The sequence below is a fragment of the Entelurus aequoreus genome, linkage group LG23 (assembly GCF_033978785.1).
Source record: "Entelurus aequoreus isolate RoL-2023_Sb linkage group LG23, RoL_Eaeq_v1.1, whole genome shotgun sequence".
Lineage (NCBI taxonomy): Eukaryota > Metazoa > Chordata > Actinopteri > Syngnathiformes > Syngnathidae > Entelurus > Entelurus aequoreus.
The window spans coordinates 35,142,739-35,170,252 of record NC_084753.1 but is presented as its reverse complement, the minus strand read 5'-3'; the positions used below and the strand labels follow the sequence as shown (position 1 = coordinate 35,170,252).

Below are 27,514 nucleotides of genomic sequence, written 5' to 3'. Positions count from 1 at the left end.
ACTCACCTGGACTAACGTACACTGTAATTGCCTGTTACCAAGCTTGCCCTAGTGTAGTTAGTTAAGTGTGACTCAAACAGTAATCTATATTTCTGGTAAGAGTGATGGCGCCTTCCCACGTAAGCCATTTTGTAGTCTTTAGCGCTTCCATATCGTGTCTACTGACAGATATAAGTTCGAACTGTATGCGATAGACTGAAGGCGTCATCATTTGCCACCTCGGTAGAATGCATGTTTACCTCTGGCACAGTCACTACAGAAAACACATGATGTGAGTTGTGTGTTATTCTAGGAGAAATGCTATGTGTGCATGGATTTTCCAGCCTGGCGCTGGTTAGTTCTAGCTTAACTGACTCCTCACCCGGACTAACAGACACTGTAATTGCTTGTTTCCAAGCTTGCCCTAGTGTAGTTAGTAAGGGTGTAATGGTACACAAAAATTTCGGTTCGGTACGTACCTCGGTTTAGAGGTCATGGTTCGGTTCATTTTCGGTATAGTAAGAAAACAACAAAATAAACATTTTTTTGGTTATTTACCAAATTTGTAAACAATGGCTTTATCCTTCTAACATTGGGAATACTATAATAATTCTGCCCAAAAATAGAAATAGCTGTGTGTGTGATGGATGTGAGCCACCACTAGGCTGATCAGTGCAACAGCAGGCAGTCATGAATGCTAAACATAACAATAACATACATATACACACAGGGTCCATTGCCAGGGTTAACATGGTCAACATGTATAAAATAAAAACTAAATAAGATAAGGCTCAGAATTGTTTCTTAACAAAACTTTTTTACATATAAAGTGCTTTTTTGGATTGATTGATTGTGACTTTTATTAGTAGATTGCACAGTGAAGTACATATTCCGTACAATTGACCACTAAATGGTAACACCCCAATAAGTTTTTCAACTTGTTTAAGTCGGGGTGCACGTTAATCAACATTAAACTGCCTCAAGTTGTTGCTCAAATTAAATAAAATGACAAAACTTTTCTTTTACATATAAAAAGTGCAACATTAAACAGTTTCAACCATAGAAGTGGGTCAAAATATAGTTTGTAATGCAATATGGACTTATATCTGCTGCTATAAAAATATTTGTTATTGCTTTAGCCCTGCCTGACTCGCCGAGGAGAGGCTGCTTGAATGCGGTGGGGAGCTGTTTGTTCGTCTTTCTCTTCATTGAAGCGATGTTCACTTGGGGGTGGTGCCGCTTCAAAATGGGTTAGCATGTTTGACGTGTTGGCAGTATCATACCCTACCGCTGCTGAACACAGCGAAGCCGAAATGTTCCCAAACGGGAGATCTTAACGAGGCAGGATGGTCTTCCTGCTCTGGTTTTACATGTTGTCGTAGCCCGGTCGCTGCTAGCATGCCGTGTGTTGCGCCTCGGTGTGCATTGTTTACACAACGTGCGGTGCGCTACTTAATATGTCCGTGTGGAAACTCGTTCGGTACACCTCCGAACCGAAACCCCCGTACCGAAACGGTTCCATACAAATACACGTACAGTTACACCCTTAGTAGTTAGTCAAGTGTGACTCAAACCGTAATCTATATTGCTGTTAAGAGTGATGCTGCCTTCCCCGTAAGCCATTTTGTAGTCTTTAGCGCTTCCATATCGTGTCTACTGACAGATATAAGTTCGAACTGTACGCTACTTTATATTAGAAATGGCAACAGCGGAAGATTCACGTGCATGTACGAGCCAGTCTGCCCCACACCGAGAGTATAGAGCAAAACAAGGAACTTTTTGACGTCCGACTACAATGGCGGACTTACGCAAAGCTCTTTGGGTAAATTTCTACCATATAAAACATTACAAATTAGGCAAATTGCAATGTAAGAAAGTTGGTTCTGGACTCGTTTCAGTGAGGGCTGCATAGTAACGATAATAAATATTCGTAATAATTAATTTTATTTTCAATTCCTCAATGTTCATCTTGTCGCAATGTTAGCGTTCGCCAGCCGCCGTAGACTTAACGTTGGCTTGAACTATTATGGGCTAGCGTTGCCTTGCCATGCTCAACGCTCCACTCACGTTGTGCACCTCCAGGACTGCATGGAGGAGATCAACCTGTCCAGCGAGAACAAAAGCCACCTGAAGCAGCTGGGGGAACAGCTCATCAGCGCCAGCGACAAGACCAAGCAGAGCGACGTCAACGACAAGATAAACAACGTCAACGACCGCTGGCAACATCTGTTCGACCACATCGAGGCCAGGTAGGAGATAACGACGATTACGTTAGTTCTGAAGACCAAGACTGGATCTTCTTAACTACAGTCCTGGTCAAAAGGCTGTCTTGAGTTTCCAATCATTTCTACAACTCTTATTTTTTTGTGATAGAGTGATTGGAGCACATACTTGTTGGTCACAAAAAACATTCATGAAGTTTGCTTCTTTTATGAATTTATTATGGGTCTACTGAAAATGTGCTGGGTCAAAAGTATACATACAGCAATGTTAATATTTGCTTACATGTGCCTTGGCAAGTTTCACTGCAATAAGGCGCTTTTGGTAGCCATCCACAAGCTTCTGCTGGAATTTTGGACCACTCCTCTTGACAAAATTGGTGCAGTTCAGCTAAATGTGTTGGTTTTCTGACATGGACTTGTTTCTTCAGCATTGTCCACATGTTTAAGTCAGGACTTTGGTAAGGCCATTCTGAAATCGTAACTCTAGCCTGATTTAGCCATTCTTTTACCACTTTTGATGTGTGTTTGGGGTCATTGTCCTGTTGGAACACCCAACTGCACCCAAGACCCAAAGATAAGACCTTCCGGAGCAGACCTGGGCAAATTAAGGCCCGTTGAGCTTTTCAATCTGGCCCGCCGGACATTCCCTAATACTTGTTTAAAGTGTTTAAGATGGAAAGTGTAGCTGCCATTATGATGTATAATTGAAAGTCTTCAATTATACTAAGTCTTTCAATGCTTGGAATCTGCATGATATACTAGTTACTATGGTCATCTAATTAGTTACTATGGTCATCTAATTAGTTACTATGGTCATCTAATTAGTTACTATGGTCACTATGAGATATCTCAGATTGTAGGTGGGGTTTTTTTCACTATGTTTGTTGCATTTTGGTTGCGTTTCGGTTGATTGTAAAATATGTTGTCAATATTCAGTGTTTTATCATTCATAGTTAATATTGTACACTACCGTTCAAAAGTTTGGGGTCACCCAAACAATTTTGTGGAATAGCCTTCATTTCTAAGAACAAGAATAGACTGTCGAGTTTCAGATGAAAGTTCTCTTTTTCTGGCCATTTTGAGCGTTTAATTGACCCCACAAATGTGATGCTCCAGAAACTCAATCTGCTCAAAGGAAGGTCAGTTTTGTAGCTTCTGTAACGAGCTAAACTGTTTTCAGATGTGTGAACATGATTGCACGAGGGTTTTCTAATCATCAATTAGCCTTCTGAGCCAATGAGCAAACACATTGTACCATTAGAACACTGGAGTGATAGTTGCTGGAAATGGGCCTCTATACACCTATGTAGATATTGCACCAAAAACCCGACATTTGCAGCTAGAATAGTCATTTACCACATTAGCAATGTATAGAGTGTATTTCTTTAAAGTTAAGACTAGTTTAAAGTTATCTTCATTGAAAAGTACAGTGCTTTTCCTTCAAAAATAAGGACATTTCAATGTGACCCCAAACTTTTGAACGGTAGTGTAAATCCCACATTCTTTATTTTCATGCACATTCTGGGTGTCTCATTCAGTAAAAAAAAAGTCAAATTCCATTCCGTTTTTTAAGGCGGTCTGTCATAACGTTTTTAGCTTTCAATCATTATTGTGAGGTTTTGTATTAATGTTCCTAAAAATAGATATACCGGCCCCCAGACACACTTTTTTAAATCTAAATCAGGCCCCCTGAGTAAAATAATTGCCCAGGCCTGTTCTAGAGGAAAGTTCTGTGGTCAGATGAAACAAAAATGTAGCTGTTTGGCCACAATACCCAGCAATATGTTTGGAGGAGAAAAGGTGAGGCCTTTAATCCCAGGAACACCATGCCTACCGTCAAGCATGGTGGTGGTAGTATTATGCTCTGGGCCTGTTTTGCTGCCAATGGAACTGGTGCTTTACAGAGAGTAAATGGGACAATGAAAAAGGAGGATTACCTCCAAATTCTTCAGGACAACCTAAAATCATCAGCCTGGAGGTTGAGTCTTGGGCGGCAGTTGGGTGTTCCAACAGGACAAGTCCATGTCAGAAAACCAACAAATTTAGCTGAACTGCACCAATTTTGTCAAGAGGAGTGGTCAAAAATTCAACCAGAAGCTTGTGGATGGCTACCAAAAGTGCCTTATTGCCTGTTTCCAAGCTTGCCCTAGCGTAGTTAGTCAAGTGTGACTCAAACAGTAATCTATATTTCTGGTAAAAGTGATGGCGCCTTCCCCGTAAGCCATTTTGTACTCTTTAGCGCTTCCATATCGTGTCTACTGACATTCGAACTGTACGCTACTTTGTATTAGAAATGGCAACAGCGGAAGATTCACGTGCATGTACGAGCCAGTCTGCCCCACACCGAGAGGATAGAGCAAAATTAGGAACTTTTTGACTTCCGACTACAATGGCGGACTTATGCAAAGCTCTTTGGGTAAATTTCTACCATATGAAACATTACAAATTACAATACCCAGCAATATGTTTGGAGGAGAAAAGGTGAGGCCTTTAATCCCAGGAACACCATTCCTACCGTCAAGCATGGTGGTGGTAGTATTATGCGCCAATGGAACTGGTGCTTTACAGAGAGTAAATGGGACAATGAAAAAGGAGGATTACCTCCAAATTCTTCAGGACAAGCTAAAATCCTCAGCCCGGAGGTTGGGTCTTGGGCGCAGTTGGGTGTTCCAACAGGACAATGACCCCAAACACACGTCAAAAGTGGTAAAGGAATGGCTAAATCAGGCTAGAATTAAGGTTTTAGAATGGCCTTCCCAAAGTCCTGACTTAAACGTGTGGACAATGCTGAAGAAACAAGTCCATGTCAGAAAACCAAGTATAGTATTTAGTATATATATATTTATTTTTTTTAAGTTTGGGGACAGCTAGTCTACATAGTTTATTGAGGCACAGTCCATTCTGTTGGTGTGTGTTGTGTTACTTTGTAAGGTGACATCACCAACTAGTGGCCTGGCATGCACACTACACTGTTTGTGTTTGTTTTGTCAACAAAGAAAAGGTGTGCATGGTGTAAAATGTCGCTGGCTCTGCTGCTTTCAACAATAAGAGGAATTTGGGTGGGATGGGTTGCAGTGAACCACCCTCGGCACCCCCCCCCCCCCCCCCCCCCCCCCCATCTGGGACTGGCGTGCATAACAAAGCGTGTTAATGAGGCGCATGAGCGCGACCACCATGCAGGAATGTGCAGATGTCACATTGTGAGCGCCATGGAAGTTTCTGGAAAGGGCAGGCCAGCCTCATTGTGGCTCGTCAGCAATTTTAAAAATAACGTTAAAGTACCAATGATTGTCATACGCACACACTAAGTGTGGCAAAATTATCCTCTGCATTTGACCCATCACCCTTGATCACCCCCTGGGAGGTGAGGGGAGCAGTGAGCAGCAGCAGTGGCCGCGCCCGGGAATCATTTTTGGTGATTCAACCCCCAATTCCAACCCTTGATGCTGAGTGCCAAGCAGGGAGGTAATGGGTCCCATTTTTATAGTCTTTGGTATGACTCGGCCGGGGTTTGAACTCACAACCTACCGATCTCAGGGCGGACACTCTAACCACTAAGCCAAGACATGGCTTTTATAATATTATTTATACATTTTGCAACATTCTCACAGGTTTTAGTCACGACAACTTCTGTAGGTTACTTTGTGCCATTTTGCTAGCATCTCAACTGTTAGCATATTAGCATTGCGGCTTTACTTTGAGCTCCCCCCGGATGGCAGAGCTTCTCACCCACCTTAGGTTTGGTTGATATCAGCACTTCAGTCATCAACAATTGCATCATCTGAGAAATGGACATTGAAACAGTGTAGGTCTGACTTGGTAGGATATGTACAGCGAGCAGTGAACATAGTTAGAATTTAATTTAAGCCAACAACACGTATCATTTTTTTATTTTTTTAAACTTATTTTTATCATTCGCGGCCTTATTTTGCATGAATAAGCACATGTAAAAGGTCAATTAATAAATGACGGCGCTTTAAATAACATTTTGTAAATACTTGTTGGAATTGGGCATAAGATTGGCAAGAAAAGTTAAAAAGAGCTTAAGAATTTGTGTGTCTTTTTCTGGACTCTACAATACATCATATTACTTTCATTTGTTTTGACTTAAAACCCCTCGCATTTAAGGTGTGGCGGCTAATGTTTTGCCGTGGCGCATCGCCACAATTAAAGACGTTAAATGGGAACCCTTCAGGTTCCGTTAATAAGACTTCTAGTGGCACTTGTGGGCCAGAGCACAAATGCTTATTTTGTAAAGCAGAAGAAACTGGGTTCAAATCCCAGTTGTAGTTGAGCGAGCAAGGTATATAGGTTTGTTTTAATGATGTTAAAATGGTTATTTTGCACGAACAACAAAATATCTTTGAACATTATATTTGTTTGAGTACAAAACACCGATAAAAAAGTATGAAAAACATTGCACATAAATAAAAAATGTGTGAAATCATTTTGTAATGGGAAAGAGCTGGGGGCCTCCAAATACAATTTTGCATCGGGCCCCAATTTAGCCTGTTCACATATCATCTTAAATTTCCTCCCAGCTCAGGTGCCTCATGTTTGTATAACAGTGAAGTTCCAGGGAGGTTGCGAGCCTGCTAGCTATTTTAGCAGTGTTAGCATTGACATTTTGTTAGAAGTCTCGCGGCACTTTTACGCATGTCGCATTTACACCCGGAAAAGGGTGGAGTGTCATCTCCGGGTTGGGGAGGAGACCCCGCCCCAAGTGGAGGAGTTCAAGTACCTGGGAGTCTTGTTCACGAGTGAGGGAAGAGAGGATCGTGAGATCGACAGGCGGATCGGTGCGGCGTCTTCAGTAATGCGGAGGCTGTATCGATCCGTTGTGGTGAAGAAGGAGCTGAGCGGGAAGGCAAAGCTCTCAATTTACCGGTCGATCTACGTTCCCATCCTCACCTATGGTCATGAGCTTTGGGTTATGACCGAAAGGACAAGATCACGGGTACAAGCGGCCGAAATGAGCTTCCTCCGCCGGGTGGCGGGGCTCTCCCTTAGAGATAGGGTGAGAAGCTCTGCCATCCGGGAGGAGCTCAAAGTAAAGCCGCTGCTCCTCCACATCGAGAGGAGCCATATGAGGTGGTTTGGGCATCTGGTCAGGATCCCACCCGAGGGCACGCCCAACCTGTAGGAGGCCACGGGGAAGACCATGTCTCCCAGCTGGCCTGGGAACGCCTCGGGATCCCCCGGGAAGAGCTGGACGAAGTGGCTGGGGAAAGGAAAGTCTGGGCTTTCCTGCTTAGGCTGCTGCCCCCGCGACCCGACCTCGGATAAGTGGAAGAAGATGGATAAAGATGGATGGCATTTACACTCAGCACTTCAGCAACCACCTATTGGAGCAAAATATATCCCCGTGTTATCGCAATGTATCAACACAGGTTGTTAGCATTCGATACGAGCTGCTAGCGTGCTGGCAATTCTGTTTAAATGATACATTAATGGATCAAACATGGGCCAAAATGCCTTCTAGGATTTGAGTTCTCTGTGTGAGACTCTGCTGAAAGGCTTAAAGCACTAAGCAGATAAACATGAGCAGGGTCCCCGCAAGCTGCTTACGATCGTCCGGAAGCTGTTCATGGTCCAGAAGCCATCAGAAGACCCCAAACTATTATTTATTATTTTACTATTATTTGTTATTAACCATGTTTACATCATCTTATGTCCTCACTGGCTCGTTTTTGTCAAAACAAACTAGTTAGTTTGTCCGGTGACCCAGTGCTCAACCTTGGGGTCCATCATGGTGGCGAGCAGTTTTTTAGCTGTGAATGGATACAGATGCGATCTCTACAAATGTGGACCGGCTTCAACGTGCACTCGTTGCTGGCGCTTCACCGGCGTGTGTTGTTCTCGCGACATTATAATAATGTTGGTCTTCTTCTTAAAAAATATCTGGACCGGGGGTCGCCAACCCGTCGATCGCGATTGACCAGTCGATCTTTGGGAACCTGCCGGTCGAACACGAACGTCCGCACGCCTCAACTCCCTGTCATCAGCCTCTCATCCCGTGGCTCTCAACACCTCCGCCACACACCCCCGAGCACGGCGGCACACTTCACCCGCTTGTCTCACAACACGCACATGGCGTGACGTGCACGAAAATCATGGGGGAACAAAATGGCGTAGTTTCAAAAACACGATGAACTTCGACTTTGTCTCTGTGTATCTACAAAACCATCAAACTTTAAGTCACAGCCTATCTGGGATTAAACTAAATAAATGATAAATAATAACTCTTCTAGGTATTAAATACCTCATTTGTCATTTCCACACATTAATCCTGTGCCAACTCAACAAACCCTACAAACGGAGGTAGAACCGATTCAAGAGGGTTGAGTCAAAGAGAGACTGGCAGTATTGCAGTGAGTCAAACTCTCCGGTCTGGGCTAGGTTGCCCGGACCAATCTGACTCTTTCTCGCCATTCCTCCCGATCTTTCATCAGTGCTTTCAGATTTTCCGCTTTACAGTTGGCGGAATGTGCAATTTGCTGAACTCCGGTGTTGCCGTGTCCAGAGCAGTACATCGCTTACAGGTTCTTAAAGTTTTTGATTGACGCCGATAGAGCTGGCAAACCACCATAAAGCTGTTGGTTTGAGGGGCGCTCTTGCCACGAGATTTTTGCAAGACTGTGTCCTAAACCTTTTGTGATTGGACCATATACAAGGACAGACTCCACCACAGCTCTGAAAAATTATCTCTTTGTCTTGCCTATTTTTAGTCTGTCCAAGGCTGCCCGTGCCTTTGAAATACAAATTCTACCTTCCCTTTCGGTAGAGGCTGTGTTACTACCAAGGTAATCAAACTCTGACAATTTTCCAGCAGTAAATCACACAATCTTCACGTTCTTTGAATTTCCACAGACACGATCATTTTCACAGAACTATATCCAGGTGCCAGTGTCTCATGCAGCAATTTTAACTGGGGTTACCGATCGTTTATTTTGCTCCTGACATCTGGCATCATTTAGAGTTCACAACATCAGGTGTTACATCTTAAGTGGCCGAAAATTTCAGGATGTTGTCCAAGCTTGTGTGTAGCTTTGTTTTATTGATGCTCATTACAGAGAAAACTTGCTCACAAAGAAATGTGGTTTCCCATTCACTTGCGTGAATAAATAGGAGGATTATCATTTTTCTTGGAACACAAGAGCTAGCTTATGTAGCTGAGGATCGGACCGCCAAGGGCCCTGCCTTCGGCTGACGCCCAGCTCACACTGCACCCGACCTCTATGCCTGCTCCTATTAGTGGTGAGCCCATTGGACGGGGGACCCACGTTGCTTCTTTGGGCTTCTTTGGGCCCCATGGTGACAGGCCCGGCCACCAGGCACTCGCCATCGAGCCCCACTTGAGGGCCTGGTTCCAGAGGGGGGCCTCGTTGACCCGCGTCCGGGCGAGGGAGATCAGCACCTTCAAGTCCGAGTCCATGGTTCTCGCCCTGAAAAGGGTGGAGTTCCATCCCCGGGTTGGGGAAGAAATCATGCCCCAAGTTGAAGGGTTCAAGTAACTCGGAGTCTTGTTCACGAGTGAGGGAAGCGTGGATTGTGAGATCCACAGGCGGATTGGTGCGGTGTCTTCAGTATCGCGGACACTGTATAGATCGTTGTAGTAAAGAAGGAGCTAAGCCGGAAGGCAAAGCTCTCAATTTACTGGTCAATCTACCTTACTATCCTCACCTATGGTCATGAGCTCCAAGATCACGGGTACAAATGGTCAAAATGAGTTTCTTCCATCGGGTGGCGGGGCTCTCCCTTAGAGATAGGGTGAGAAGCTCTGTCATCCAGGGGGAGCTCAAAGTAAAGCCGCTGCTCCTCCACATCCAGAGGAGCCAGATGAGGTGGTTTGGGCATCTGGTCAGGATGCCACCCGGACACCTCCCTGGGGAGGTGTTTAGAGCACGTCCGACCGGTAGGAGGCCACAGGGAAGACCCAGGACACGTTGTGAAGACTATGTCTCCCGGTTGGCCTGGGAACGCCTCGGGATCCCCCGGGAGGAGCTGGACGTAGTGGTTGGGGAGAGGGAAGTCTGGGCTTCTCTGCTTAGGCTGCTGCCCCCGCGACCCGACCTCGGATAAATGGAAGAAGATGAATGGATGGATGGCACTCTGCGTTCACTTTTGTCTTTTTTTCACAGAGATTTTGTGAAAATTAGGATGCCAAAGCACGATATGATCGAAGGCAAAAATGGAAGGTTTTACATTTCATTTGGGTCGAGGCGGGTGTGTACCTCCGGTATAAACCATTTGCCTGCCTAACAGAATTGCGACATCCAGTGGACACATTGAGAACAGCAGTTTTTTTTTCATTTAAAAAATGCAGCTTATCATTACACTTAGTAAACTCATCTCGCGGGCCGGATTAGCTGCATGTTTGACATCCCTGATCTAGAACGTGAAAAAAAAAAATCACATTTGATTTCAAATCACGCGTGCACATTTCTCACTATTGTTAGTTCTGCGATTGTGTTGCAGTGTCGGTGGTCATCATTAGCGTGGTAGCTGCTGTAAAGTTGTCAGAGGAGATCTTCTCTGGTGTACCTGCTGCTTCTGCCTCATCCAGATGTGAGGAGGAGGAGGGAGGGCACGTGTGTGTGTGTGTGTGTGTGTGTGTGTGTGTGTGTGTGTGTGTGTGTGTGTGTGGGGTGGATGGGGGGTGGGGGGGGGGTTCCATTGAGCAGATAATGATCCGTCGCCATGGAGTCTTCTCCTCACCGTTCTGTGAGTACCTCTCATCCACATCCCGAGGCACCACGATGCTCGCAGACGACAGGGCGAGCTGCAGCTCGGTTGGTAGAGTAGCCGTGCCAGCAACTTGAGGGTTCCAGGTTCGATCCCCCGCTTCTGCCATCCTAGTCCCTGCCGTTGTGTCCTTGGGCAAGACACTTTACCCACCCGCTCCCAGTGCCACCCACACTGCTTTAAATGTAACTTAGATATTGGGTTTCACTATGTAAAAGTGCTTTAAGTCACTAGAGAAAAGCGCTATATAAATATAATTCACTTCACATGGAGCGCAGTGCTATTTGCAGGCTGCTAATGTTTTACGTGCATGTTTTAGATCAGTGATTCTTAAACTATGCTAGTGGTATGCCAAAAAAAATATTTGATTAAAGTAAAGCTTTTTATGTTACTATACTCAAACACAGTGTTACTGTTCAAACTGTGTGTAACAAGTATTTTCTGAGGTGGTACTTGGTGAACCACTGTTGTAGATTGACCTGAGAGCTAAATTGTGCCCCCTTGTGGTTGCTGTTATTTAGTGACGTATGTATTTATATTATATATATGGTTTTTCGTCCTCTCCGAAGAGTAGCGCGATATTATGAAGTCATTACTCTGTCGAGTCCCTGCCGCACAACCTGGAGATGTCTCTTCTTGTTTGCTGTGTTGAGGGTGAGGAAGCTGAAGGAGACGCTGGCGACGGTGCAGCAGCTGGACAAGAACATGAGCAACCTGCGCACCTGGCTGTCTCGCGTGGAGGCCGAGCTGTCCCGGCCGCCCGTCTACGTCGTCTGCCACGGCGACGAGATCCAGAGGAAGCTGGCCCAGCAGCAGGTGAGCCCGCTCTCTGCTGCCACTCAGGAGACGCCTGGAAGGGCGTGAAATAAAAACAAAAGGTGTTTTGGACAACAAGAGTAAGCACGACTGTTGATAAATTGGAGGACACAACATCTCTCCACTTGTATTATTTCTCCGGAAGTAATCTTTTAGGGGGGATTGAGGGGGATTTTACAGTGTGGGGGATATGACGTCAAAAGGGGCGTGACCTAAGTGCACCAACTGGTCAGTGGGAAATTACGTCACACTATGGGCATGGCCTGAACCCGAAATAGGTATAGGTGGTGTACGTTTTGGGACCGTACTTGCCAACCCTCCCGATTTTCCCAAGAGACTCCCGAATTTCAGTGCCCCTCCCGAAAATCTCCCGGGGAAACCATTCTCCCGAACTTCTCCCGATTTCCACCCCAACAATATTGGGGGCGTGCCTTAAAGGCACTGCCTTTAGCGTCCTTTCTCACCTGAAAAAGAAACTATTATATATGTCTCCGTTATCCATAGGTTTATCTATAACTCATAAAGTAGGCAGGCACGGAGCTATTTCTCAGTGTGTGTTTATTCCAGCCGGCACGTTAATACACTGACACACAACATCCAGATTCCCATTATGCATTGCTTCAAAACTACGGCAAGTAGTTTTGAAGTCCAAAAACATAACAGAGACGAAGCAGAAGAATGAAGAAGAGACATGGCGACGACGAGTAAGAAGAACAAGTACGCTTGCAAGTTCCAAAATGATTGGAAAAAATAATTTCAGTTCATCCAGGACAGCTCGAAGGGGAAGGGGTATGCTGCCTGCACATTTTGTAGATCAGACTTCTCCATTCAACACGGTGGCCGAATGGATATACTCATTCATGAACGGATTATTTATACATATATATATATATATATATATATATATATATATATATATATATATATATATATATATATATATATATATATATATATATATATATATATATATATATATATATATATATATATATGTATGTATATATATATATATATATATATATATATATATATATATATATATATATATATTAATAAGAAATACTTGAAAATACATACACCCCCCATCTCCCGAATTCGGAGATCTCAAGGTTGGCAAGTCTGTTTGGGACTCATAGTGTTTTTTTCCCCCTATTGTGTGGTAATTTACTTCCTGCCAGGTACTCTTATTTTGATAGTTTGACTTCCCCTGTCCGTCCTTAGTGCTGACTCCCACACCTGCCGGGACACACCTGAGCCCGGTTGCCAATCAGACTCCTATTTGGTCCTGCGCGGTCTGTCGGTTCATTTTCGCATGTCTTGCTTTGCTCTGCCTTCTCCACGCCTAATGATAGAACATAGAAGCTCCGTGACTTGTACTTTTATTCCCCCCCCCCACCCACTCCCTCGTGAGTGATTTTTTTGTTTGTTTGTTTATTAAATGTAATCATTTCACTCACCTCCTGTCTCCCGCCGGCTGCATCTTGCGGTCACGTCGCCAAAACTACTGATATCCGGTCCATTTAGGCCATGCCCCCTTTTTGACCTCATCCCCCACGGACGAGACCCCCCCCCCCAAACAGGCGGTGCATTTATACCACACCACCTTTTTGACGTGACCCCCACCCCCTTTCACCCGCAAAGCCCCCTTCAATCCCCTGCCAGCCCCTCTTAATAGTTTTTACGTATTACTACTACCAAAGCCTGAACTAATGCGTGCGCTCAGCCTAAAGAAGAGGACGTTTCCACACTAAACAACAATTAAGTACCAGGGCTAGCCTCAAAACAAATCCCACGAAAGTCGGTGGTCTGGAACTGGACCAGGTGGATGATTATGTAAGGTTAGAGCGGATATGAGGCCAGATGACGGAGTGATGCTGACACAGGGGTTTAAGAGACTTCCGAAAAGGCTCCAGGTGTCTCCATTAGCGGATGGAATGATTTCCGTGCGAATGAGCTCTGTAAGCTCTTAGCTGTCACCACGGCAACCAACAAGAGACCACTAACGCGCTGTCAGAGAGGGAGGACGACGGGGGGGCTTCTGTGTGTTTTTGAAATGAAAAACATCATTTCTACCTGCCTGGTTAAAACCGCAAGAAGAAAAAAAACTCTGGACAAATTAAGTCATTTTCATGAAGTCACACGAAGTTCTACCATTCCAAATGCCCGTCAGTGTTTCGCTGGGCTCTTTGAAGCTTCTAAGATGAGACTCCAAATCTGAAGCCATGGTTTTCAGTCAGAAAAGGTGTTGGGGGCGAGGTCTTGTCCCAGGTTGGGGGAGGCTTGCAGCGTCGTGGTTAAGAGAGAGCTGACCCAGAAATCCCTCGATTTAGTGGTCCATCTGCAGTCCACCTACCTCAAAGTAGAACCTCCGCTCCTTCACATCCAGAGGAACCAGTTGAGGTGCATTGGGCATCTAGTCCAAATGCCTTGTGGACACTGTCAGGTTCAAACACTGATGACATCTATTAAACAAGACAAAAGGCAAGGAATCAAACAGAGGCAGAATTCAATTTGGACTCAGATCTGAGGAGAGACATGGCCACTGTACTCTCAGTACAGTCCTGCACCACGCTCGGGCGAAAAAGGTTTTCGTGTCCTCTTTTATTTAGATATTCAATGTTTACGCAACAACACATGTCTCAACAGGAAGGGGAGTATGTAAACAGTCATTTTTTTCGGTCACATTGAAGACAAAAGAAGAAGATGCCTCCGACTTGGGCTCGTCCTGGATTCAGCTTTGGCAGGTCTTCGAGGGCAATAGATAACCCCTCCCGTCTCATTCCATCGTACACAGCGGAATCTTCCAAGTGTTTGGCTCGGTGCAACAAAGACAGCTTCTTGTCTGTTCATTGGGAACTCAGAACGGAAAGTTTTTTGATAATTTAAATACAAATTTTCTGACAGACACCTCCATGGTGAAGTGTTCCTGGCATGCCAAAGTCATCGTTCTAAGGATCTTGCTTAGGAACGGCTCTGTGTCGCCCCCAGTGGAAATAGAAGAGATAACCACAGACAGAGACCACGAAGTCTGGACTTCCCTCTAAGAATTCTGCCCAGGCCTGGATCAGTGGAAGAGAATGGATGGATGGACCATTCCAAATAATCGCCATTGGCTTTCATTTAGCAGCAGAATGAAAATCAATTGTAAGCGTGTCCTTTGGCCTTCAGGAATTGCAGCGAGACATTGAGCAGCACACGGAGAGCGTGACGTCGGTGTTGACGCTGTGCGACGTCCTGCTGCGCGACGCCGACGCCTACGGCAGTGACTCGGAAAACGACTCCATCCTGCAGACCACCAGCAGCCTGGACCGCCGCTGGAGAAACATCTGCGCCATGTCCATGGAGCGGAGAATGAGGTCAGTTCAAGGAATCTTCTCACCTCTACGTCCACCTGCTTAACCGCTCTGTATCAGTCGGGCAAGCACTTGATGCCCTCACCTTCCTGGTGTTGTTGGTCAGGATCGAAGAGACGTGGCGTCTCTGGTGCAAGTTCCTGGACGACTACGCTCGCTTTGAGGACTGGCTCAAGGCGTCCGAGCTGACGGCGGCCAACCCCGACTCGGCTGACGTCCTCTACACCAGCGCCAAGGAGGAGCTGAAGAAGTTTGAGGTGAGCAGGAAAGTTCTACTGATAGGTTATCTAAGACCTTTGCTGGGAAGTTAAGATGTTTCCTAGTAGAATGCAGTGGTTGTAGTTGTGTCTCGAATGGAATACTTTAATCAGTACACTGAATACTCTGTACACTACACCAGTTTACTATGTAGACTGTACATAGTTCCTGAGTGCGTCAACTTGACTATATCAATATTTACCTTCTCCCTTCAAAGTCGCTTTTTGTTTGGTAGCCTTCCGCTACGTAGCCAAAATGGCGACTCTTGAGGGTGGTAAGTGTCCATCATTGCACACCGACCACTTTGAGCGTACTGAGTGCAACATCTACTAGGGCAGTATGTCCCAGTGTGCATACACGTATGCACTCATAAGTACGCAAGTGTTCCAATTGATTCACCGACCATACAAACATGGCATCTCCTCTCAGGCCTTCCAGCGACAGGTCCACGAACGTCTGACTCAGCTGGAGCTGGTCAACAAACAGTACCGCCGCCTGGCCCGGGAGAACCGCACGGACGCCGCCAGCAAGCTCCGCCTCATGGTGGCTGAGGGCAACCGGCGCTGGGACGGCCTGCAGAGGCGCGTGGCTGCCGTGCTGCGCAGACTCAAGGTGAGTTATTGTTTTTCGAAAAGACTAAAAAACAAATGTTTGTTTTACACCTTTTTTTGCCAATAAATTATCACACTAAAACCAGCAACAATACAACTACAACATTATGACACAAAATGATGCCTGTGTGGTCACCAGTGTTGGGACTAACGCGTTACAAAGTACTGCAATGCCGTTAGTTTCGGCGGTAAATAGTAATCTAACGCGTTATTTTTTATATTCAGTAACTCAGTTACCGTTACTACATGATGCGTTACTGCGTTATTTTATGTTAAAGTATCGGCTAGAAACAGAATATCTGAGTGTGTTTTATTGGAGCGCTGTGGTGTCGTCCTTCTGAATCTTACTGTGTCACAAGCCGGAGGCGCGCTCTGTATGTGTTTGGGTGTGGGTGTGGGGAGGGGAGGGGAGAGGAAGGGGGGGGTGTCTGTGTTTACTAACAACGGAGCCGCAGTTGAGTGTCTTAACACTTCTTTTGTTTTGTTGAGCACAAAGAAAATAACATTTTAGTTAAATGTAAGTTGTGTCTTGGATCAAAGATCCCGTCTACTGCCCAAAACAACAATTCAAATCTGCCTGGTTAGGCTTTGTGTATGTCACGTGTGCCTTCCTTGGGTGAAGCCAGGTTTACAGCTATATTTTTATTATGCTGTTTGTTACTTATGTATGTTATGTTGCAGCTATTTAAAATAGTTTTGTCAATTTGTTGTGGCTACAAAATACACCCCCCCCCCTCAAGGGCCAAGTGAAATTGTGGGCCAGAGTTCGACACCCATGCTCTAGAAACACCTACATCCCTGCATGATTTCAATCAACACATTTCGGACCTGCTCTGCCAGACCAACACTCCAATGCAGATGCTCTGCGACCTCAGCCGTGACAGCCGACCACAGCCGAACAAATACACAACAGAGAATTTGCAAAAAACCGTGACAATTCCGAGGTTCGGGAATGCACCTCTCTGACCATGTCCGTGATCGGTGCATAGTCAGGAAATGTTTGGTATTTGCTGACGAAGCTGGTAGTATTGTATCTTAATGATATTCAAGATCTTACTTACACAACAGCTACTTTCTTGCTTCGGCGCTGGTGTCATTTAAGGCCCATAAAAAAACAATAAATTGCTTCCAGACCGCGCTTTTAACACCTTTTGGTTTATGTATCTCTATCCTCTCAGCACTATCGCTACTCATGACTATATGACGCATGTGGAGGTGTTCTGCATGCTTCTACACCTCACGTTTCACAGCGGTGGTAACGCTACAACTTTCCGCGGCGAATACTTTGTCTTTGTTTACCGAAAAAATACAAGACGCAAGAAAAGTACTTCCTGTCTTTCGAATGGTACGCCTCTGGACCGAACCAAAAATTACGACTGCGTCAACCGTTACACCCCAGTTTCTTGAGGCAATCTTACTATGTCTTCCTATTCTCTGGCAGACTAGTTGCGTATCAGCTGTGTTAAGATGTGGAGTTACAGTACCAGGGGAAAACGGATGTAGACCCAAACTAGAAACATACCAGATTCTCCCTAAGCTTTTTAAAAGGAAGCTCCCAGCAGGCAGATGGAGCATGTTTGTGCTGATGGGTTCCTCGTAACCTAAGAGGATGCTGACCTTTATAGGCTTGCCATGCTGCAACATCCCATAATTACTCAGAGAAAACAAGTGTTTCAACCGGGCGGCGAGCCAGCGGTGACATTAAGCCACGCTTAGCATAACACCAGAGAGAGAGACATAGTCACCAAAAGACCATTGTGAGATGACGGATAAGGGTGAGGTCTACATGCTAAGCTAGTGTGTCTTCATCTCATTCACGCATCTTCTTGCTTGTTGATTGTTTTTCTTCTCGCGGTCAGCACTTCACATCTCAGAGAGAGGACTTCGAGGTGACCCGTGACGGGATCCTGGTCTGGCTGACAGAGATGGACCTCCAACTTACCAACGTTGAGCACTTCTCTGAGAGCGACGTTGAGGACAAGATGAGGCAGCTCATCGTACGTCTCCTCCGTTGGTCTCCACTTTGTTTGTGACTTGACATAACGTGATGTTGTTCGCCCAGGCGTTCCAGCAGGAGATCACACTCAACGCCAACAAGATTGACGCCCTCATCGTGTCCGGGGAGAACCTGATCCAGAAGAGCGCTCCTCTGGACGCCGTGCTGATCGAGGACGAGCTGGAAGAGCTCCACTCGTACTGCCAGGAAGTGTTTGGACGTGTGGCCCGTTTCCACCAGCGCCTGGTCCACAGACGCCCGGTTAGTAGCCACACAGCCGCCAAAGTTCCCGTCCCAGACTTTGTCAATCAACGTCTTCTTCCACATGGAGGTGCTGGAGGAGGAGAGGGAGCTGTCTGACCTGGACAACTCACCCGAGCCCAGCACCGGGCGTCAGACCACGTGTCATCTCCTGGTGCCGCCCCTGGAGCACTCCGGGAGAGAGACCCCCGTCAGCGTGGACTCTATCCCACTGGAGTGGGACCACACCGTCGACGTGGGCGGGTCTTCTTCGCACGAGGACGACGAGGACGCCACCTTTTTCAGCGCCCTGTCAGGTAACATTTGCGCCTGGAGTCCACCATGCCTAGCCCGACTCGGCCCACTTTCTACCAGACATTCACGATCACATTCAGTTTCTACATTTAGTGACAACTAAAGCTTCGTTCCCATTACCAGTGTCCTTTGGTTCCGTGTGATACAGCACTACACTCGGGAACTAATGCTGTACACCTTGTACATAGTATACTTATTGACATGTACTGACGGAAGTATTCCATATTCCAAACGATTCAAATATTTAATCGCGATTAATTGCAGTTTGTTTATAGATAACTCGGAAATAATCGCGATTAATCGCAGTTGGATATCATTTTTCTATATTAATAAGTGTAGGGGCGGCGTGGCGAAGTTGGTAGTGTGGCCGTGCTAGCAATTGGAGGGTTGCTGGTTACTGGGGTTCAATCCCCACCTTCTACCATCCTAGTCACGTCCGTTGTGTCCTTGGGCAAGACACTTCACCCTTGCTCCTGATGGCTGCTGGTTAGCGCCTTACATGGCAGCTCCCGCCATCAGTGTGTGAATGTGTGTGTGAATGGATGAATGTGGAAATACTGTCAAAGCGCTTTGAGTATCATTATTTATGTATTTACCCTAGACCAGTGTTTTTCAACCACTGTACTGTAAAGTCTGGTGTGCCGTGGGAGATTATCTAATTTCACCTATTTTGGGTAAAAAATATTTTTTGCAAACCAGTAATTATAGTCTGCAAATTGTGTTGTTGTTGAGGGTCGGTGCTGTCTAGAGCTCGGCAGAGTAACCATGTAATACTCTTCCATATCAGTAGGTGGCAGCAGGTAGCTAATTGCTTTGTAGATGTCGGAAACAGCGGGAGGCAGTGTGCAGGTAAAAGGGTATCTAATGCTAAAACCAAAAATAAACAAAAGGTGGGTGCCCCTAAGAAAAAGGCATTGAAGCTTAGGGAAGGCTATGCAGAACGAAACTAAAACTGAACTGGCTACAAAGTAAACAAAAACAGAATGCTGGACGACAGCAAAGACTTACTGTGGAGCAAAGACGGCGTCCACAATGTACGTCTGAACATGACATGACAATCCACAATGTCCCCACGAAGAAGGATAAAAACAAAGTAGATGCGGGAAATATCGCTCAAAGGAAGACATGAAACTGCTACAGGAAAATACCAAAAAAAGAGAAAAAGCCGCCAAAATAGGAGCGCAAGACAAGAACTAAAACACTACACAAACAGCAAAAACAACTCCAAATAAGTTACAGCGCAATGTGACAGGTGGTGACAGTACACCTACTTTGAGACAAGAGCTATAGTGATGCATGCTTGGTTATGCTTTAAAGGCCTACTGAAATGAATTTTTTTTATTTAGACGGGGATAGCAGATCTATTCTATGTGTCATACTTGATCATTTTGCTATATTGCCATATTTTTGCTGAAAGGATTTAGTATAGAACAACGACGATAAAGATCGCAACTTTTGGTATCTGATAAAAAAAAAGGCTTGCCCCTACCGGAAGTAGCGTGACGTAGTCAGTTGAACATATACGCAAAGTTCCCTATTGTTTACAATGATGGCCGCATGAAGTGAGAGAGATTCGGACCGAGAAAGCGACAATTACCCCATTAATTTGAGCGAGGATGAAAGATTTGTGGATGAGTAAAGTGCAAGTGAAGGACTAGTGGGGAGTTGAAGCTATTCAGATAGGGAAGATGCTGTGAGAGCCGGGGGTGACCTGATATTCAGCTGGGAATGACTACAACAGTAAATAAACACAAGACATATATATACTCTATTAGCCACAACACAACCAGGCTTATATTTAATATGCCACAAATTAATCCTGCATAAAAACACCTAAGTGTTTGTTATGCTAGCTCCTAGCTCCTATGCTAGCTCCTAGCTCCATATAAGCTGCCAATCCAATTCAAACACCTGCACAACACACACAATCACTCAGCCCAAAAGGCCGTTCACCTAACCCAAGGTTCATAAAGCTTATATATTTCAACAAAGTAACGTACGTGACGCGCACGTACTGGCAAGCGATCAAATGTTTGGAAGCGCAGCTGCTACTCACGGTACCTGATATTCAGCTGGGAATGACTAAAACAGTAAATAAACACAAGACATATATACTCTATTAGCCACAACACAACCAGGCTTATATTTAATATGCCACAAATTAATCCTGCATAAAAACACCTGCGTGTTTGTTATGCTAGCTCCTACCTCCTCTGCTAGCTCTTAGCTCCATAGAACACGCCAATACAATTCAAACACCTGATCAACACACACAATCACTCAGCCCAAAAGACTGTTCACCTAACCCAAGGTTCATAAAGCTTATATATTTAAACAAAGTTACGTACGTGACGCGCACGTACGTGCAAGCGATCAAATGTTTGGAAGCCAAAGCTGCATACTCACGGTAGGACGTCTGCGTCTTTGTCATCCAAATCAAAGTAATCCTGGTAAGAGTCTGTGTTGTCCAAGTTCTCTACAGGCATCTGTGTTTCGAAGTCAAAAGTCCTCCTGGTTAGAGTCTCTGTTATCCGAGTTATTCGATCTTGACTGCATCTTTCGGGAATGTAAACAATGAAACACCGGCTGTGTTGTGTTGCTGCTGACTTCCTTCGCAAAATACGTCCGCTTTGCACCGAGAACTTTCTTCTTTGCTTGCTCAGCTTCTTTCTCCATAATGCAATGAACATAATTGCAACAGATTCACCAACACATATGTCCAGAATACATCCAGAATGAGATGAAAACAGCTATTTCGTATTGGCTTCAATGTGGAAGCCATACCCGTGTTCTACTGGCTACGTCACGCGCATGCGTCATCCTCAGAGGTGTTTCGAACCGGAAGTTACCCGGGAAATTTAAAATTGCACTTTATAAGTTAACCCGGCCGTATTGGCATGTGTTGCAATGTTAAGATTTCATCATTGATATATAAACTATCAGACTGCGTGGTCGGTAGTAGTGGCTTTCAGTAGGCCTTTAAACTCATATCCAGCAATTGCGACAGCGACTTTTTACTGTCAATTGAGTTTCTTTTTTTAATGATTTCTGCTGGTGGTGTGCCTCCGCATTTTTCAACGCAAAAAATGTGCCATTGCTCAAAAAAGGTTGAAAAACACTGCCCTAGACAGATATATTTTTAAGTTTTAATACCGTGGCTGGACAATGTTTTTTAAACATTTCGATTTTTTTTAATAACTCAACAGAAAAAGAACACAAACACGTTTGTAATAACAATAAAAATTAAAGCTGCAAGCAGCGATGGACCGGACCGACTTTGAGGGCTCATAAAATCCAAACCGGAGCAGTGATTAAAACTCTTTCATCAACTTTTAATCAGAAGGGTTCAATCTCTCTCCTGTGCTAACTTTAAGCCGACACGACAAACGCGCTCAGAGGAGATAATGTTTGAAAAAAGGTGACTGTTTTTACACAACTTTTGTTTTGAAGGGGGAATTGCAAACTTCCTGTTGATTTTTGGGGGTTGTCAGTGTATTAAATATAGGTCTAGTGAGACCTACATAGAAGTTTTTGTTTCATGTCTCTACGACATTCCTACTGGGAGTTATAGGCAGTTTTGTCTGTGTTTTCTTCCTAGGGGGCGCTAGAGCGCAATTTTGAGTTTTGGGGTAGGTTTTTTGATTAGATCTCAATTTTTGCCAGTCCTGATGTGTGTGTCCAATTTGGTGAGTTTTGAAGCATGTTAAGGGGGTCAAATTACAGCTCAAAGAGGCGGCGGTATAATAATAAAACGCTAGAAATACAATAGGGTCCTCTGTCCCAAAGGGACTCGGCCCCTAAAAATTACCTGTAGCGCGTTGGTGTCTTGCCATATTTCGTATTTGTATTCCTGCTGTAGGAGCACTTGCATTCAGAGGAGGACCTACACCAGGGGTCACCAACCTTTTTGAAACCAAGAGCTACTCCTTGGGTACTGATTAATGCGAAGGGCTACCAGTTTGATACACTCTTAAATAAATTGCCAGAAATAGCCAATTTGTTCAATTTACCTTTAACTCTATGTTATTATTAATAATTAATGATATTTACACTTAATTGGACGGTTTAAAAGAGGAGAAAACACGAAAAAAATGACAATTACATTTTGAAACATAGTTTATCTTCAATTTCGACTCTTTAAAATTCAAAATTCAACCGAAAAAAAGAAGAGAAAAACTAGCTAATTCGAATCTTTTTGAAAAAATTTAAAAAATAATTTATGGAACATCATTAGTCATTTTTCCTGATTAAGATTAATTTTAGAATTTTTATGACATGTTTTAAATAGGTTAAAATCCAATCTGCACTTTGTTAGAATATATAACAAATTGGACCAAGCTATATTTCTAACAAAGACAAATCATTATTTCTTCTAGATTTTCCAGAACAAAAATTTTTACAAGAAATTCAAAAGACTTTGAAATAAGATTTACATTTGATTCTACAGATTTTCTAGATTTGCCAGAATATTTTTTTTGAATTTTAATCATAATAAGTTTGAAGAAATATTTCACAAATATTCTAAAGCTAAAATGAAGAATTACATTAAAATGTATTTATTATTCTTTACAATAAAAAACAAAATTACTTGAACATTGATTTAAATTGTCAGGAAAGAAGAGGAAGGAATTTAAAAGGTAAAAAGGTATATGTGTTTAAAAATCCTAAAATCATTTTTAAGGTTGTATTTTTTTCTCTAAAATTGTCTTTCTGAAAGTTATAAGAAGCAAAGTAAAAAAAAATTATGATTTTATTTAAACAAGTGAAGACCAAGTCTTTAAAATATTTTCTTGGATTTTCAAATTCTATTTGAGTTTTGTCTCTCTTAGAATTAAAAATGTCGGGCAAAGCGAGACCAGCTTGCCAGTAAATAAATACAATTTAAAAAATAGAGGCAGCTCACTGGTAAGTGCTGCTAGCTATTTTTAGAACAGGCCAGCGGGCTACTCATCTGGTCCTTACGGGCTACCTGGTGCCTGCGGGCACCGTGTTGGTGACCCCTGACCTACACCATGTTTGGATATGAGTTTCCCGTATTAAAAACACAAAATGTGGATTGTTCCGATCATGGTTTGATTGTCAAAGATGTTTAGTCATGTAATCTGTGATATTCCTACCTGAATAAATGCTTCTGATATTTTGTACACGTTAATGGTCTCCATATCCCGGCATGACAATGTTTCAACCTTCTCTATCCATAACTAAAGTGTAATATTCAGCCTGCTGAACATTCTGTAATTAATTAGGGACTATCAATCAGAACAATATGGACTCGCTTCATTTTTGCCGGAAAACATTTATTTAGGTAGAAATATCACAGATTACATTACAAAACGTCTTTGACAAAGTAATGCAAGGCGATTTTTCACTGTTTTGGTAGTTAGTGTAACAATCTACATTTTATGTTGTCAATGCACCCAGTTGTAATGTAAACCCGGACGTGAAGCGGCTCCGATGACGTCGTCTCACGGCGATCGAGGTTAAAATAGTCTTGACTTGTCGGGAAAACGACTTGCCACGGCTTTGGACCATGGATCTCCATAATGTACCTTTTTGTCTCTGTGCATTTCTGCTGGCTATTTCCGAGCTAGTGACTCAACAGCAATGTTCCCTCTAGTTTTTCATGAGTCCGAGCAAACGCAAAAACTGGCCACACAAGCGTCACACCTGTCCCAAACCTGACTTAATAACGAGTTCAATCTTTTATTATGATAATCAAATGACAACAGTCATGAGATTATTTTCTAATTTAAGTTACCTCTAATGAAAAGAACAAAAAAATATTGTTTTTCATGAGCTATGTACCAGCGTGTCTGGGTGGGGGTCCTACTTTGGAAATAATTTGTACCCCTTTCAGTGTTTCCCATAAACTGCCAAGATACCTGTGGCGGTGGGGGCGTGGCTATGGGCGTGGTCACCATGGCATCATCGAGTAATTTGCATAATTTACTACAATGATATGATTTTCTCTAAAAAGGCTCAAAAAATGTATACTTACTAATTAATAATAACAGTTTTGTTTTAAAAGTCCATCCATCCATCCATTTTACAATATAATTACAACCCTTTATGTACATATTTATATACAGATTTGAACAATAAGTTATTCACTGAAATATATTTATTAATTGTGGTTCTTACAAAAAATATATCTTATAAAATATAAAAGCTAAAATGTCTCTTAAAGCTCTGCCCCTTTAATTAGTGCATACTAAATAATTTAACTTTAGCCTACTACTACAACCATATTATTTACCAGCAACATAAAGTGAAACAGAGGCAGAGGTGTCCTGCCACAGTCAGTAACAAATAAACAGAAAACAGTAGTGGTCAAATACAAATAAGGCAACAAGAGAAGTATCCTACACTTCTCTTTTGTAAAGTAAATCTGAACAGCCGATATGGGCATCTACATCAACTATATGATTTGCCTGAGAAGCTGGACAGGACCAAAAAAAAAAAAAATTGTTTTATTTTATTTATTTTATTTGTGGCGGACGTAATTCTTTCGTGGCGGGCCGCCACAAATAAATGAATGTGTGGGAAACACTGCCTTTCAGAAATCTCATTTAATTCCCCTTAAAACATTCTCATGTTGCACAATGAGATGTAAGCTTGGGATAGAGCAGGGGTGTCCAAAGTGCGGCCCTCAGCTAATTGTTCACCGGCCCGCCACACATTCTGGAAATGCTATTATATTACTATAAATGGGGCGGTAAAGCTCGGTTGGTAGAGTGGCCGTGCCAGCAACTTGAGGGTTCCAGGTTCGATCCCTGCTTCCGCCATCCTAGGGCAAGACACTTTACCCACCTGCTCCCGGTGCCACCCACCCTGGTTTAAATGTAACTTAGATATTGGGTTTCACTATGTAAAGCGCTTTGAGTCACTAGAGAAAAAGCGCTATATAAATAAAATTAACCTACTCAGGAGCCTAGTGGTTAGAGTGTCCGCCCTGAGATCGGTAGGTTGTGAGTTCAAACTCCGGCCGAGTCATACCACAGACTATAAAAATGGGAGCCATTACCTCCCTGCTTGGCACTCAGCATCAAGGGTTGGATTTGGGGGTTAAACCACAAAAAATGATTCCCGGGCGCGGCCACCGCTGCTGCTCACTGCTCCCCTCACCTCCCAGGGGGTGATCAAGGGTGATGGGTCAAACGCAGAGAATAATTTCGCCACATCTAATGTGTGTGTGACAATCATTGGTACTTTAACTTTAACTTTAATTCACTTCACTATTGCAAAAATAAAAAAAAAAACATTAAAAAAAGTGGAATGAGGTAAAATCTAACAAGAAAAAGTTGCAATGTTGACACAAAGCTGCCATTCAGGCTGTTTTTTTTTCTTCTGTCTACCTTTATTTTTCTTATTTTTCCATTGCTCAAAAAAACAATCAGTTATAATGAAATATTGACCTATTCAAGGCTCCAATTATTTCAAATGTTTCACTTTAAAATGTTTTATGTGGAAAATATTGCGTATATCGTGTGGTTGCCATACAAAAACATCAACGTTTTCTGTGACAAAAGAGCATAAAACAAACAAAATAATAGTTCAAACGTAAAATGGACAGATATATCTGAAGTTGAGCTCGTAACTTAAGTGTTGGAAGTAAAAAAAAAAAATAATAAAAATGTATCACTTTATGAGTGGGGCACCTTGTGGATCCCAAATATATTTAATGGGATTTTATTGATCTTTTCACTGTGATTACTCAAAAATAATAATGAATTAAAATCAATGGTGTCCTGCATTATTGATCTTTTTAAGGCTCTAATTACTTCACATCAAACGTTGCTTTCTGAATGTTTTGGGCAGTGGGGGAAATACTGCATATTTCACTTTTATTATAAAAAACGAAGTTGTCTTTGACAGAAACGGCATAAAACCTTTTTTTTTTTTTTTTTTTTACTTTATATCAACCTGAAGTTGATATACTGTACAGATTTACTGTAGGTGTTAAATAAATAAATAAATAATAATTTGACTTGTTTTTAACATTTTAATGACTTAAACCCTTTGTGGTCCCCGGGAGCCCTAAAGGTAAAAAAATAAATAAAATCCATATATTTTGTTATGGTGAAAAATATCAAAATGGCCCCCGGATAGAGTGTATACCAGGGGTCAGCAACGCGGTGCCCGCGGGCACCAGGTAGCCCGTAAGGACCAGATGAGTCGCCCGCTGGCCTGTTCTAAAAATAGCTCAAATAGCAGCACTTACCAGTGAGCTGCCTCTATTTTTTAAATTGTATTTATTTACTAGCAAGCTGGTCTCGCTTTGCCCGACATTTTTAATTCTAAGAGAGACAAAACTCAAATAGAATTTGAAAATCCAAGAAAATATTTTAAAGACTTGGTCTTCACTTGCTTAAATAAATTCACACATTTTTTTACTTTGCTTCTTATAACTTTCAGAAAGACAATTTTAGAGAAAAAAATGCAACCTTAAAAATGATTTTAGGATTTTTAAACACATAAACCTTTTTACCTTTTAAATTCCTTCCTCTTCTTTCCTGACAATTTAAATCAATGTTCAAGTACATTTATTTTTTTTATTGTAAAGAATAATAAATAAATTTTAATTTAATTCTTAATTTTAGCTTCTGTTTTTTCGACGAAGAATATTTGTGAAATATTTCTTCAAACTTATTATGATTAAAATTCCAAAAAATTATTCTGGCAAATCTAGAAAATCTGTAGAATCAAATTTAAATCTTATTTCAAAGTCTTTTGAATTTCTTTTAAAAATTTTGTTCTGGAAAATCTAGAAGAAATAATGATTTGTCTTTGTTAGAAATATAGCTTGGTCCAATTTGTTATATATTCTAACAAAGTGCAGATTGGATTTTAAACTATATAAAACATGTCATCAAAATTCTAAAATTAATCTTAATCAGGAAAAATGACTAATGATGTTCCATAAATTATTTTTTTAAATTTTTAAAAAAAGATTTGAATTAGCTAGTTTTTCTCTGC

General features: G+C 42.9%; 1 protein-coding gene across 1 annotated transcript in view; it reads left to right on the top strand.

Annotated features, from left to right (window-relative positions):
• Positions 1-27,514, top strand: part of LOC133640786 (nesprin-2-like) — a 94,843-nt gene that overhangs the window by 31,402 nt on the left and 35,927 nt on the right. The window contains exons 5-12 of the mRNA XM_062034431.1: positions 2,062-2,228; positions 11,600-11,762; positions 14,934-15,121; positions 15,225-15,375; positions 15,806-15,988; positions 17,847-17,984; positions 18,050-18,244; positions 18,315-18,540. Of these exons, the coding sequence (XP_061890415.1) occupies positions 2,062-2,228; positions 11,600-11,762; positions 14,934-15,121; positions 15,225-15,375; positions 15,806-15,988; positions 17,847-17,984; positions 18,050-18,244; positions 18,315-18,540 (1,411 nt within the window). The remainder of the gene's footprint in view (positions 1-2,061; positions 2,229-11,599; positions 11,763-14,933; positions 15,122-15,224; positions 15,376-15,805; positions 15,989-17,846; positions 17,985-18,049; positions 18,245-18,314; positions 18,541-27,514) is intronic.